This window comes from Pelophylax lessonae (genome assembly GCF_965119305.1).
Source record: "Pelophylax lessonae genome assembly, chromosome: 4".
NCBI lineage: Eukaryota > Metazoa > Chordata > Amphibia > Anura > Ranidae > Pelophylax > Pelophylax lessonae.
Window position 1 is genome coordinate 591905743 of NC_138771.1, and position 16459 is coordinate 591922201.

Below are 16459 nucleotides of genomic sequence, written 5' to 3' on the forward strand. Positions count from 1 at the left end.
CCTAGCTTTGTAATTAAGTACCTAGGTAAACATTTTTACTGACACAGCTGCATTCTGTTAATAAAACTGTACCTTTTTTTCCTTCATGGCAACAAGAAATATTTGAACATATCCAACTGTGTGCACTGAATTTATAAGGAGCCTGCACAAACAGAAAAAAAAATGTTTCTTAAAGTGAAAAAGTCCCTTATAGTTTCAGTATCTAAATAACTTAACATTTCCCCAGCCTCCTTCCAATGTGGCTCACTTAATCAAAAGCCCAGGCTTTGATCCCAAATATCTACAGAGAGATGAAGGGTCAGCTTACCTGAGCCCTGATTCTCTCTTTCAGAAGTGAGCTTATGATCACGTATTTAGCGTATCGGGTTTTGTGCATAGCACTAGAGGTAATCTAGAGGAATATTTTCTGCAGGAAAGGTTCGTAGTGTTATTTTTGTTACCAATTACACTGCTAACTTGGCAGCATTTTAACATTTGAACACAGTTCCACCTAAAAGGAGATAGAATTACAGCCTAAAGCTGGCTATATACTAGTAGATTTTCGAACGTTCCTACTACCATTCATACAAAATTTCTTATCAGTACATGTGATGACATGTCGGATGTCATTCAAAAGTACTGAAAACTATTTTACTTTTTGTGTTTGATTTTGGGGTGCATGGATTTTCCCAAACAAAAGCGATATTTACTGCTAGAAATTATTTTGCTCATGAAAAAACTAGCATTCCAGCTCCTTCAAATTTTGTCATCACTGCAGGTAGAATCGAATGTCAATATGATGCCACTAACGATTAGAAAAACCGAGTGAACGTTCTTAAAATGAAAATGCTTAAGCAAAATTCTACTGAAAATGCTTAAGCAAAATTCTACAAAATTCTACCAGCTTTAGCCTCATTCAGAAATAATACACTCTGCACCTATTAATGGTCAAAGGGTATCCTGGTCACAGAATGAAAAAGCCAATAAATGAGAGTGAACTGACTATTTAGTGCAACACTTATATTAAAGACCAGCTCTTTGTTAGTAGCCCACCTGCAAAGAGTTAATTGGGGGTTGCCAGACAAAGCTGACCATTCCATGATTTATGATTGCAATCTCTGCCAGCTTTCATCCATAACATTGCTTTTTCACAACATTTGACATCTGTTTTCCACCCTCTCATCCTGGCACTAACTGCTCCCAAAAAGCTTGTGAATTCCCATGTCATTAGGTAAAACCCATCTCATTTCATCCCTATGCTCATGACACCCATTGATGTATCTGTGCCTCGCGTCTAGGGCTGGGCCGTTTCTGCAAGGAGCCTGTTGTGACAAGACTCTGGTCACCTCTGCAACAACTGGCAGCTAACCATTTTCCACTGCAATAAACCTTTTCCTAAATGAGGAAAAATTAGAACAGATGTTACCATAGCAAATACAGTAATTCTTCCTATTGCAAAGCAGTATAGTGACACCCATACTGACATATTCATGAAGAATGCCATGGAATATATATACTTCCCACCAGAAGATGACCTGTTTTTAAAACTGGAGTTAAGGGAACGCAGTGGTGAGCCCAGTGGCAGTGAGTTAGCACTGATATTTCTGTCTGGCAAAGTGACAGCAGGACTATGATTGGTTGCAATGGCTTTTAGCCCTATGATAGGTTATGAGTTTATGTTATAAGGCTCTATTGCCAAATTGGCTAGCTCCACACTTATGGGCTTGAAGTAACGTAAGCCTTATCGCAATACATATTAATGTGCTGTATATGTGCATTCTTATGCACCGTGCACATTTACATTATAAACAAATGTACCTGCAATACAGCCTACAATGCACAGATGGGAATACTCTATGCCAGTGATGGCGAACCTTGGCACCCCAGATGTTTTGGAACTACATTTCCCATGATGCTCAACTACACTGCAGAGTGCATGAGCATCATGGGAAATGTAGTTCCAAAACATCTGGGGTGCCAAGGTTTGCCATCACTGCTCTATGCGTTGCCTTGCAGTGCAGATCTGTTTTTAGTGAATTAGGGCCAGATTCACATCTATGTACAGGTGGCTATTAGATTGCAGGTTAATGCATACTATGTGTGTTGCACCTATTGCCAATAATTCTGAATGGCATCCCAGCACATATTTGCAACAAAAAACAAATGCAGCATTACAACCACAAAACACAGGCTTTAATACTCTGTATGTTGTGGTGTGGTGTGTGGCCCAAAAGAAGTGTGGGTGACTTATTTTATGCAATTATGGCTGATTATGGACCAATTCAAAGTGAGCCAGTGGTGGACTGAGATTAAAATGTATTTAAAGCTATTTTTTTTTTTTGCTTTTGTTTTGAATAGAGTTAGCAAGTGTTTGGCTTTAGATAGGCACACAGGGTTTACCAGTCTATAGTTTTGAACAGTGGTCTCCAAACTACAGTCTGGGCCATATGGGGCCCCTTGCTTGCCTTTATCTTGCCCTTGGGTCACTATTCCTCCAACTGACACCAATGATGGGGCACTGTTTCTCCCACTAACACCAATGATGGGGCACTGTACCTCTCACTGACACCAATGATGGGGAACTATGCCTCCCACTGATACCAATGATGGGGAACTATTCCTTCCACTAATACCAATGATAGGGAACTATCCTTCCCACTGACACCAATAATGAGTTACAATTCCTCCCACAGACAAAAAATAATGGGGCACTATTCCTCTCATGGATATCAGTGATGGGGCATTGCTCACTTGTTTACCGATGCCATTAATTTTTCTACTCCCACTGGCAACAGTCCAACCATTCTAAAGTCTAAAAGACAGTTAACTGGCCCTTTGTTTAGAGAGTTTGGAGACCCCTGCTCTTGAACATAGCCAAGTATTTGCATGCTTGAGGAAATTATACCTTTTTTATACTAGCATTAAAGTCAACTAGTATAGTTGTGGGGTTAAGTGCAAAGTCCTTTTAAATTACACTAAACATTACCAGTACTGAAATTAGTTAATATGGGCCACCTAAAAGAGGGCACAGTAAGGAGTCCCAGGTAAACTAGCTGTAATGGCAAAGTCAGAGTCAACAATTGAAGGTAATTCAGACATGGTAAAAGTGACTAACGGAAAGTCGTTTTTGACTCTTGTAGGGTGCAACATTGTCACACAAGGTAGATTATGGTTGTAACTTTTCCGATGACTATAGTATAGTATGTCACAAAGTTAACATCACTGCAAATATAGCCCTTGTTAAAGACATAGCAAAAAGCAGGGTCTCCTAGTAACACCCAGATCTCCTATGCTGTGACCAGTCACTCTGGCTGTCCCATCAATTGTTGCCGAGGTCACATTGATATACCAGCGGAGCTCCTTGCTGAAACTGTTCAGCCTTAATTCCTTTATACTCAATAAAAATACCTTGTTTTTCTTGTTAAATCACCAAAGACAGAAACAAAACCAAAGCCTACAGAAGACCCCCTTTTCTCAGAATATGAATTTCCAGACTACTTCTACACAGCAGCACCTGAAGAAGACATCACCGTGTCCACCGTAACTGTCAGCATCAATGCAACTGACTATGAGGTAATGTACAGACTTATCCATATATGGTATGATTTATGTAACATCAATTTGATGATTATAATAATGATGTCCCCCATAGGACATGACTGAAGAGTACGTAACCAGAGAAGAGGAAGATAACCGAAAACCAGATGACTATGAAATTAGAGAGTATGACGAAGAGGACTTTGAAGAAGGAGATGACAGATATGGTCCCCAGGAGCGTGGTACAGTGCAGACCAAAGAAACTGAACCTCAGGTAATGAGATATACTGTATATTATAAGTCATTACCTGTAAATATTGGCGTTCTTGCTTCAAGTTGTCAGTGATAGTGGATAGGTCAATAGTCATAACCTGAACTTCTGTATTTATCCACATTATTTATATACCTGTTGACAGTCTGAAATACAAGCAAGACTGGGCATGTCTTCTCCAAACCTACCTAAGCGTTGATCTAAGATGGTTTTCTCTGCAGAAAGAGTACAACATTGCCTTCTCAAAGCAGAAGGTACTATCCATCATTGCTCTTATCACATATCCAAAAATAAGTTGGTAGAGCCATGCCAAGTGTTCCTTCTGTTCCTAAAGCCAGCTGTACATCCAGAAATACTAAAAGATTGTACAGGTACAGCCTTAAAGTCCTTGTTACCACAACATTTCATATTTCTGATATGTGCCTGCTGTACCATGTATTTGTATGAGAAAGTCTCCTGTTCTCTGTTTATCGCTTCTTTTATGTGAAATCCCAGGTGTTCCAGCTAGTCCCTCTGCTTTCCTATTAAAAACTGACTACACTAAGCAGAAGAGCGCACCGTGGTCAGTTCTCTAGCTAGCTAGTTCTCGAGTGTACTCTCCTCCAGTGATCAGACTTGTCCTGACTTGCCCTTCTGCACAGCCATCCACTGGCAAGCTCAGTGTGCTGCTGCTCCTCCCCAGCTCTTATGCAGAACAGAGAGAATATAATAATTTATAAAAAAAAAGGGAAAAAAGGTATTTATAATGCTTTTTTATATCTATACACATATATTTTGTCTTTCATTTCTATTTTTAACTGAATAGGTTGTTGTACAAAGTTATCATTTACAATCTCTTTATTTTGGGTCAGTTATCTAACATACTGTACATACAGTACTTTAAACCTTCCTAACTTCCATCAAAGTGAAGAACAGTAAAGACTTTTTAAAGCAGAAGGTATTTGCAGGTCTTACTTATATTGCCATTACCAAAAATAAGGGGATCATCCCTTATTTTATAATAGTCGGAAGATCCAGGAAAAACATTCTTACCTGTTGACCAATTATACATTCAAAACTGCTAGTTTATAGCACATATAGGGGTTGATTTACTAAAGCTGGAGAGTGTAAAATCTGGTACAGCTGTGCATGATAGCCAATCAGCTTCTAACTTCAGCTTGTTCAATTAAGCTTTGACAATAAAACCTAATTTCTATGCACAGTTGCGCCAGATTTTGCACTCTCTGGGTTTTAGTAAATCAACCCCATACAGTCTAATATTATAGAGCCATGTATTCCAAACTGCATAAGCTGTTTTAGGCTCATTGGCCATTATTAGTACACAGTGTGAAGTGGTTTTTATGACATAGGGCTTGAAGAGTAATGAGAAGATATAACAACATACGTTATGGCGAGACAGGCCAGTTGGGATTTGTAATAAGACAAGGGAGACATGTAGATACCTTTTATTTTAAGAAGGTTCTGCTGTACTTCTCACTGTTTCCGCAAAAACCCTTTTGGTTTCTTTTGGCCCACCTCACAAAAACCTGTTGCATTATAACTTTTATGTAATTCTCAATAGTGACAGCCATGGAAGGCATGGCTTCTGTGGATTAAACTTTGGGAACATCAAAACTGTACAACTTCTGAGAATTTTAATCAAAGCAAGAAAATCTGTAATATAACACTTCAATAACAAATTTTAAAAAAAGATTTATTGCTCTATTTATGATGTTTTAACCTCACAATACAGTAACTGGTTGAGGTATGAAAATGATTCCCCCATAGTTAGCTCTCCATCTAGAACCGCTGCTTTATGGTAAAATTGCAGGAATTGATTTTCAACATCAATTATTCAAAACTGATAAGTAAAAATCGAAATATAAAGTGTTACCCCTTAGAAAATGTTGCATGCTGGTTAAAGTATATCCATGTGGGTGTGTTTGGTTTTTAGTCTAATTTTCTATTTTTACTCTTTTTGCTTAGAGTTTGAAGGGAGAGAAAGGAGAGCCCGCCATAGTAGAGCCTGTGAGTAGAATTACGCCAATGGCATTACGACTTCTACATTTCTGAGGGTACAGTCTTAAATGTAAGTCTTGGTGAAAATTATTTCATGCTTGTTTTAGGGCACCGTGATTGAGGGTCCGATAGGATTCCCTGGGCACGCGGTATGTATAACAGGTTAAAGGACTGTCATTAAAAATATTTTAGAAAGTTCTTTGTGTTCTTTGTGTATTAAGAGGGGGTATTCCAAGCTTTTTATCTATTTATTCAATGTATTGCATTTTATACTGTGCTGCTAAGTGTAACTCTTCTTATTTAAGGACTATACGTTGACACAACCCCTTCCCGAAGCACAAAAGTATGGATCAGCCCTTAGTGTAGCCTTCATTAATACACACTGAAAGGAATTTTATGAGTTCTCTCAATGGATTGTCTTTAGCAATATATGAAGAACTCACGAATTAACATAGGTGCTTCCATAGCACAATGAGCCAGTATTTGGGCAGGGTTTAGGTGTGGGGGAAGACTTAAAACCAAAATTGAAGTTATCCCAAAGTAGCAGAGTGCACCCAAGATTAGAGCTTTTTTGATAATAAAGGCCTTGTGATGCCTTTTTTTAGGCAGTGTTTTAATAGGCAACTCTCTGAGAACCCAACTGAAACTAAAACATTGGCATTCCTGTGACACATGGCAAAGGACAATAATATTTCTTGTTCTATACATTTGTTATTGGCTTTCTACATATGTTTTGCATATTTAACACATCACTTTGTAAACTACATTACATTTTTTGTGTCCTGTCCAGGGAGAACCAGGACCGGCTGGACCTTCAGGACCTCCTGGACCAATTGGAGATCCAGGTGAAAGGGTGAGAAACTTCTTTAATTTACAATTAACTGCATTTAACCTATTACCTGTGGTAAAAAAATAGATGTCCTTTTTGTGTAATAAAATACAGAAAAAGGTTTACATCAGTGTAGATTAGCACAGAGATGAGTAATCTAAAGATCTACTTCCTACATTTTTGATTTGATTCAATTTTTTGATACAATCATTTGATGGGTTTTATTTAGAGCCTTATTAGATTGGTAATCATGTTCCATCAAAATAGCACATTGACTCTTTGATTTACAAATAGTCAAACTTTAATAATTTAAATTAAATGTGATAGCTCTGCTTAAAATGTTGGTAATAAAAAACAATAATAAGCAAATAATAACATAGCATGTAATACAAAAAATATGAATAATAAATAAAGTGCAATTAAAATCATTAAACACCTATAAAGTGCAACAATGGTGCAGAGATCTCGTCTCTGATAAAATAAAGTGCAAGTGAAACAATGTATCCTGGAGTGTAAACAAAATAAAGCACTCCAAAGTGCGACAGTGCAAAAAAAGTCCAAAGAAATTACTATCAAAGGTGCAATAGTGAAATCATTCTGTGTGTGTTCACTCTTTAAACTCCGTGCTGCAATCACCACGTGAAGTGTCTGCTCACCTCCACGATTAACTCACTAGGGGTCTCAGCCTAGGCATTAATAGGTTATGAACTTATGAACTCCCGTCTGGTCTCTCCACATTAATGGATATTACTCCATAAAGCACGTGTAGAGATGAAATTGAGAATCTCCAATGGTGCAGTACCCACAAGTTCATAAAACAAAAAACCAAACAATGATCCCAAATGTAACATCAAACCTGCCCACCGCTTGGTACCTCAACGTGTTTCGCCATATCCATCATGGCTTCTACTGGAGGAAAGTCTTTCCTCCAGTAAAAGCCATAATGGAAATGGCGTAATGCGTAGCGGTACCAAGCAGTGGGCAGGTTTGATGTTACATTTAGAATCATCCTGGATTTATGAATGTTAAAGCTGCTTTTTAATTTAATAAATGGGAGTTTAATGGTTGAAGCTGGGGTTTGGTTTATTGTTTTATGAACTTGTGGGTCCTGCACCATTGGAGATTCTCCTTTTTATCTCTACATGTGCTTATTTGGAGTAATATCCATTAATGTGGAGTGACTCAGAGACCAGACAGGTTAATATAACCTATTAATGCCTGAGACCCCTAGTGGGTTAATCGTGGAGGTGAGCAGACACTTCACCTGGTGATTGCAGCACAGAGTGTAAAGAGTGAACATATACGGAATGGTTTTACTATTGCATTTTTTATGTAAATTTCTTTGGACTTTTTTTGCACTGTCGCACTTTGGAGTGCTTCTTTATTTTGTTTACACTCCAGGATAGATTATTTCACTTGCACTTTATTTTATCAGAGACGAGATCTCTGCACCATTGTTGCACCTTATAGGTGTTTAATGCTTTTAATTGCACTTTATTTATTATTTATATTTTTTTTATTACATGCTATGTTATTATATGCTTATTATTGTTTTTTATTATCACTATTTTAAGCAGCGCTATTACACATTTTTTAATTTGTTCATCTTATAGATGTGGGAACAAATTTGAGTGGTAGCAGCAGCTTTTTTTCGATTTTTTTATTGTTGGTGTTTCAAGGGTGGCGCACAATTAATTTTTTCCCCTATTTCTTAGTTCAAACTTTGTGCCCATTGTATTCTGACAGTTACAGGCGACAGCTGTCAGAATACAGGAGCCTCAGTGGGTGATTTATTCATCAACATGGTTTACTGTGGATGGAGGAATCTGTTGGATTTCTTTTTTTTCCTTTTTACTATATGGCCAGCTTTAGGTATGACAGGCTAGGATGATTCCACATAGAAAGGATGAAAGAGCACTGCCCATTACCATTTTTTCTACCACATGACCTCCTAGAGCTGCAGTGGTAAAATGCAAAAATGGGTGGGGGTTAATGAATCCCTAAAAAAAAAAAAAAACTTCAGTTTCATTAACAGTTGAAGTACAATTGTGTAAACTGTTATATTTATCAAGTAATCTCTAATTCTGGTTAGCCCCTTAAACACGCGTTGTATCATACTACAAAGCCAGGCATGTTATAACCTTTTTTCCTTGTTCAGCTTTGCAGTTTCTTGTGACGCTTCTCCTACTGTCTGCTCATTGGACAATGAATTGGCACCATCCAAAAAAACAATTAACTAATTTTCTATCGGACAGGCAAGTGATAGAAGAAGCTGTAAAGTTGAACCGGGAACAGAAAAGTCATCTTCCCGGCTATGCAATGCAGCAGGGGAGCGTACAATATGGTACTATTTGAACAGTGCACAAATATGTGTTTGCCCTGCTTGAATACATTTTAGTTGCAACTTAAAGCTAAAAATAACTATTATAAAAACATAAAAGATATTTGCACTCCAGACATAAATTTAACACAACATAAAACATTTACATATGTAAATAAGGCAGCAGCTCTACAGGAAGATCACAATCCTATAAAGTAAAATATAAAATAGGTAAAGAGCTGCGCCAAATGTATGCAAATGTGATAATTATAAATCATATATTCTCAAAACAATAAAGTCCAAATGACAGTCTTGTAGACAAAGCTGAAAAAGGAGGAAAAGACCATATCCCGGTCAGCCAATCACCCGTGCACAGTAGGAAATCCTAATTGCACCCTGTGGCTCCTTACCAGAGGAAATTACCCTCCTTTCACAGAGCGGTCAAAACAGGCATTGAATAATGTGAACGTTGATGGATTTAATGGATCTTAATTCACTCCACAGTAGACACAAGACCTCTTAGTAGAAAAGAATGATGATTCCCACAAATCATATACCGCTGTCTCTGGCAGAATAAACTCGGAAGAGGACAAAAGACAGCCAATAGTGATGTTCGTCCAAACATATAAGATTTATTAAAAGTAATGCACTTACATTTGAGTTGTTAAAACATCAGCGTTGCCTAGGCGGACGTATCGATGTGGAGCACGCCAAATGATTGCAACGCTGATGTTTTAACAACTCAAATGTAAGTGCATTACTTTTAATAAATCTTATATGTTTGGACGAACTTCACTATTTGTGGGATGATTTGTGGGAATCATCATACTTTTCTACTAAGAGGTCTTGTGTCTGCTGTGAAGTGAATTAAGATCCATAAATCCATCACGTTCACATCATTCAATGCCTGTTTTGACCGCTCTGTGAAAGGAGGGTCATTTCCTCTGGTAAGGAGCCATGAGTGTTAGCACAGGGGGCAATTAAAATTTCCTACTGTGCACGGGTGATTGGCTGACCGGGATCTGGTCTTTTCCTCCTTTTTTCAGCTTTGTCTACAAGACTGTCATTTGGACTTTATTGTTGTAAAACTAACTATTAAAAGTTGGCACCCAGTGGTTCCGGTAAATTCCTGAGCACCCCAGGAGTCTACAAATCTGAATTTTTATCAAGCACACCTGACTCTTAAATTTGAGCTATGCATCATCTACTGACAGACAATGGGGTTGATTTACTAAACGCAAATAGGCTGTACGCTTTGCAAGTGCAGTGGCACTCATTTTCCCCAGAGTTTAGTAAATGTGGTAAAGCTTTGCTGATTTCCATCATCCAATCGTGTGCAAGCAAAAATGCTGTTTATTTTATTTTTCTTGAACCTGATAAGGTATGCTTTACAAAGTGAAGCTTTACTACATTCACATTTACTTAGCTCTGGAGAGATGAGTGCAACTGCACTTGCAAAGTGTACAGTTTACTTCCTTTTAGTAATTCCACCCAATATGTCTAAGGGACCTCATGCCTAGGTGCAGGGTCTTCATATGTCTTTAATGTCAGCAGATGATACAAGCATTGCACCAACATTGGCACTTTGATCCTGCCTTTTCTTGTTCCCCCTGATGGGCATTTTCTTTGTGGTTGAGTTGTAGGAACCACCTGGATAGTGAATTGAGTGTGATGTCGCCGCTTTTCCATAAAAGCAACTGATCCTTTCTCCTATTGGAATATAGTTGATTTTAGGCACTATCACCAGTGTGCTGTTGTTTATAATTGCATTTACAAAGGCTCTTTCAAGATTTTATCTATGCCTACGTCTCCTTTAAAGACTTTCCTTCCATTTCAGTCTCAGGAACAAGAAGTTAGTAAAAAATTCCCTATTATGAGAATGGCAAAACGCCCACCAGAGGATCTATTCCTTTCCACAGTGATCAAAACCCACAAGAGGATCTATGCCTTTCTACAGCAATAAAATCCCACTCTATCTATCCCTTTGCACTCTATCCAAAATGAAAAAGAATATTGTGGCTGGAGCTTGACTTCAAAGGACAACGTCATCTTTAAAAACCCACTAGCCCACCCTACCTTACCCAATCCAATCTAAAACCATTCCCAACCAGTGGTTATCTTACCTTTCCATAACAGCAGCTATCAATCCGCACAAGGGTTCCACCCCCTTTCAAAGTGATCAAAGCCAATCAGATGATCAATCTCTTTTCCATGGTGATTAAAGCTCACCAGAGAATCTATCCCTTTCCATAGTGATCAAAGTCCACCAGAGGATCCATCATTTTTCCACGGTGATAAAAGTTCTCCAGAGAATGTATCCCTTTCCACAATGATAAAAACCCACCAGAGGATCTATCCCTTTCTACAGCAATAAAATCCCACTCTATCTATCCCTTTACACTCTATCCAAAATGAAAAAAAAATATTGTGGCTGGAGCTTGACTTTAAAGGGCAACTTCATCTTTAAAAACTCACTAGCCCACCCTACTTTGCCCCCTTACCCAATCCAATCTAAAACCATTCCAAACCAGTAGTTAACTTACCTTTCCATGACAGCAGCATTCTCCTCTGGTGTTATCGTCTTCTTGGCCCAAAATATTTCTTGGCTTTTTCAAGTCTAACTTTAAGTCTAACTTCCCATAGACTTCAATGAGGCTGTGCCGCTTGAGTCTCTAGTGATGGAGCATGGTGGCATTCAACCCTTTGAAAACCTACTGTGAAGGTGCAGCTCTGAGGAAGAAGGGAACCTTGAAACGCGTTAGCCTATGTTTCTGCAAGATAGTCCTATGTGATGTGGATTTTCCTACATGGACTTAAGCAGATGAATTTTATGTTATGCTTTGATTCAAGCATTCATTTGTGAGTATAATATTTACCTCTGTTTTACCTATTAAAGACATGTATTGAGGATAATCCACTAGGCCTCTGTTTTCTTCTATGTTTTAAGGCACAGCCAATGCAGGAGACAGTTTTGGGCCTGAGTGTTTAATCACTGGAGAAGGCAGCCACTGTCATGGAAAGATAATTAAGTATCTGGGTGGTTGGGGCTCTAGGTTTCATTAGGTTAACTGGCTAAGGGTGGGCTGTGAGTTTTAGGTTAAACATGAACTTGTTCTGTAAGGGACTTTGAGAAATACCTTAACAGCTGTTGCATATTAGGAGTTCTCTGAGTGACACAGCTCCTCCTCGTGGCTGAAGATTGATTGCAACAAATGCTGATTTTCAGATACTTGTCTGAAGAAAATCAGACCAGACAATAAAGCACTTCACTAACGTTTGGATGTGATCCCACACAAGTTTCTTTAAAGACATAGCAATCACATGAAAATAATTATAAGAACATTGTCACAAACAATACAAGTTGTAATGTTGTATGTGGAGCAAACAATTCATATAGGCCTATCTACTGTGCCTTCATTGTAACAACATTTGGGACAAAGTATTGCAAATATTGCTATAGTGTACACATATTTGGCATTGACAAGCAATGACCAGCTCCCAACACTTATTGGTGCACTTCAGTTGGTGCACAAAGATCACAGGCGGTAATCTGTGACATCATTGCCTCACCTCTCCACCTTGTGTAATCAGAGACCACTTTGCATTTATTCAGAAAATGCAAAGTGCTTCTTGAATGTCGCCAGTGCCAACTGAGTGACCGCCTGTACTAACAATGTAGCAGAGCAGCAGCTTGGCATGGAATGAGAGTTTGGCTGATGGGATGCCGCACGGTCCTATTGATAATGCCCTCTTTTTGCAGGGTGTCTTTGCCCTATTTTTAGAGTATAAGCTTGGCATGGGGCCCAAAATCTTGTGGAGATCACTGAGGTTGCGACAACTATGTTTTTTTAAAATAACAAACATGTCATATGTACCTGTTCTGTGCAATGGTTTTGCACAGAGCAGCCCTCATCTTCATCTTCTGGAGTCCCCTGCTATCTTTCTTGCATCCCCCCCCCAGCAAACCTTGTACTCTTGTGGGCTGGATTCCAAGCCCCGATGCCTGTGTCTACTGACACAAACAACGGGCCCCCCCCCCCCCCCACTCCCTCATTATAGGATTTGATTGACAGCAGCAGGAGCCTATGGCTTCCATTGCTATCAAATTGCCCTGTGAGGAGGGAGAGAGTAGAAAGAGCTGCTTACCTTACCTAAGGCAAAAAATGCATTCAAGAATAAGTCAACCTTTTCTAACATGTTACATCTTGCACCCGTATTCATGATGCAGCAGCCCCAACACCCCCCATGATCCACCATTGTGACAGTGGCTGGAGATCTTCTCCCTGTACCCAATGTCACAATTTAAAAAAAAACGTGGCCGTGTAGGGCTCTACCCCCTCACCTTATCAGTCATTCACAGAGCTCTGTGAATGGGAGAACAACAACTACCTTCAGCCATTACAGCAGGACACTGATGTGTGCTCTAGGTAGTTCATTGATGATTCCTATCTGTCATTCAGTAACTGCCTGCAGGACCTGAGATTGCACCCTGCTGATCTCGGGTGCAATGCTTTACAGGCTCCTAATAAAATTATGATAAATGCACATTTTGTTACCTGCAAAAAGACGTGCATTTATTGTTTTTTTTTTTTTTTTACAAACAGGATCTTATCCTATAAGGTGAAAAACCTTAAGCCTTTAGAACCACTTCTTTGCACAGAAACTACTTTGCCCACATATGTATTTCATCTGTGTATTTAGTTGTTTGCCTGGAGTTCAGCTTTACAAGTAAAAGGGTGACCCACCCTTAATTAGCTTAGCAGAAGGGAGTTGCAGGAATCTGGGAAGTAAAGACCACGTCCCCAAGAGGTATTAAGCAGCCTCTGTGTGATTTGGCTTTCCAGCATCTAACCACAAGAGAAGGATGTGTTTTGTATTGGATGACCATTTAATCAAGGTTTGTTGCAGCTGGAGAACAATGCTATTGTGATAATGTTGCATATTTATGTTGCTTGTCTAGAGTTTAGTATAACGTATGTTTTGAATCATTGCACCTACCCAGTAGCAAAATCTCCAAGAATTTATTGTTTTAGTTTTGGAGAAAGTGGTAAGGGGTTACAAACTACCTCCCCCTCACATGATCGGGCTCCCTTGTGTCAGCTGCAGAGGAGAGGATGGAGCACCGACTGGGATATGGGAGCCTACGGGTGACAACATTGCTCCTGGTTGTCGAGTGCTCTTTCCTCCCCCCTGCAGTCACCGCTGACTGGCACAGGGAAGACAGATCATATGACAAAACCAGAGTGGGCTTAAAATAGGTAGGTATATATACATCATTTTTACACAGGTTAGATAGCAAAGGTGTTAGGAGGAGGGAGGGAATGTTTTTAAGGCTAGTTAGGTTTAGGATGGAATTCTACTTTAGCAATGCTATGTGCTTGTCAGGACTTGAAGGACAGAAAAGAAAACCTTTTGACAGGCAAAAAGAGATCTCATAGATGTATAGCTACTAGCTAGTAATAGTTTGTCACATTTAACTGTACTCATTTAGATTGTGGAAGATGTTTTGTGACTTCTACAAGTCACTTCAACTGTTGCAGAGAGTATCAAATAGATGTGCAAAAAACATGGGGAATATACCTAAGACCAACCTCCCAGTGTGGTCAATAGGGGGGGGGGGGAGGGGAAGGGGGGAAAAGGGAAAAGAAGATATTTGGGACTTTCACGGTACGATATTGATCAGATAGTCAAAATGTAAAATATAGCAGTTTTATTACATATACAAATTTAAAAACAATCCAAAAAAGACAAAAAATGGAATAAGGTACTGTATCGGAGCCAATAAACAATTATATGAGCATGCAAGTGGTTTTTTTGATCCAAAGAAGTATGGATTTCCAAATTTCAAGGTGTGTCTACCTCTACCTCTACATGTTTCATGGCGGACCACTTCGTTAGTACATGTTTAAAACCACTTGCATGCTCATATAATTGTTTATTGGCTCCAAAATTCAAATTTACCATACATCAATCTGATCTCTGTTTCATGTATATCTGAAAATCATTAAAAGACTGTATAATCTTTAAAAGAACAACCTCTTCGTAAATTGCCTATGGATGGATTGAAATTTGGCCGGTTCAGCAAGGACTAGCCAAATTTTGATCCATTTATGGTCATTCTAATGATCAACCTCTGTTAAACAGGACTGTTGGACTGTTGGACAGGACTAAATTCTAACATTACATTCGGAACGGGCTGTACAAATGATATGGTCACGAAGCTTTACTTTGCGGCCACTGCGATTTGAACTCACCTATTGAGATCAATGGGAGTGTGCCGCAACCGCGAGCCAAATTCTTGGTTTGCAGTTGCAGTATTTTAAAACAAAAAATCCTTAGGATTTAAAAAAAAAAAACAGACATTTAGGAGATGGGAGGATTGCCTCCTGAATGCCTGTCAGCTGATGCTATATCACCCTTTGAAATCCACCAGTGAGTACTGCTGCCTATGTGAAAATGCGAAAGAGCCCTAACAAAGAAAAGTTCTGATCTCATTATCTTACAGGTATTTTCTTTCCTCTGCTTCATGTGCTGGGGATTGTTTAATCATGGGCACATACTTTACATCATGGCTCCTGACTTCTAGTGATCTTAGAGTAGGTCTGACACAGACGACACAATAATCTGGGTGTCTGGTTTATGAGGATCAGCTAATTTTCATAATAGAAGCTCTCCCAAATTCAGGAATTGATTCAATTGTTAATACATTCCATGCAAATATCTAAACTGCTCTGCCTTTGAAAAGTTTTGATTACATGGTAAAAACTCAATTACCGAAGATTAGAAGGCAAACAAGTCACAGTTGTTGTTGGGAGGCTTTGATCTATGGTATATGTGAGTGATGTATGACTTTCAGCTGAGAGATCGGTATCTGCGCTGTGATGTAATGTAATATGTTTGGTAGAGAATCCATTTTAATCTTGCTTTCTTCCCCTCCAGCAACACACCGTTCACTACGTGTCAATACAAGACAACTTGGATTCTTCAACATCCCTTTTATGAATGACATCCCTCCTTCTCTCTACTTCTCTAACAGGGTCCTCCAGGACGACCTGGACTCAATGGTGCTGATGGTATACCTGGACCTCCGGGGAATACAGTGATGCTTCCTGTGAGTACCTGTCACATCCTATGGGACTGTGGGAGCTGGACAACTTGCCTTTTGGACACATGGAAGAACTTTGTCAGATTACCATGACTCATCTCCCATGAACCCGTGATTCATCCTGTTAGGATTATATATTTATTTTGTTAGTGATATTTATTGGCTTCCATTGGGAGGTTAAGGAGTCATATCAAAGTCTTGATATTTTTTTTAAAGGAATGAGTTATGCTGTATATCTGATTTTTTTTCTGCAATTTAAATTGTGTGATGCCTCATTTCATAACTTAATGCTTATAATTTTTTTTATAGCATATTGTATATTTTAATTACTAGTGGATACTGCTTCCTGTGAAAAACAAATTATTAATTACACATTGGAGCTAAAAGCAGTGGCAGTAGAAGCATTAGCAAATAATAATA

At 38.9% G+C, this 16459-nt stretch overlaps 1 protein-coding gene across 1 annotated transcript in view; it reads left to right on the forward strand.

The window, feature by feature from the left end:
* Positions 1–16459, forward strand: part of LOC309553561 (uncharacterized protein) — a 309714-nt gene that overhangs the window by 212991 nt on the left and 80264 nt on the right. Inside the window, exons 7-12 of the mRNA XM_082254829.1 lie at positions 3415–3552; positions 3632–3790; positions 5753–5794; positions 5893–5934; positions 6576–6638; positions 15971–16045. Of these exons, the coding sequence (XP_082110955.1) occupies positions 3415–3552; positions 3632–3790; positions 5753–5794; positions 5893–5934; positions 6576–6638; positions 15971–16045 (519 nt within the window). The remainder of the gene's footprint in view (positions 1–3414; positions 3553–3631; positions 3791–5752; positions 5795–5892; positions 5935–6575; positions 6639–15970; positions 16046–16459) is intronic.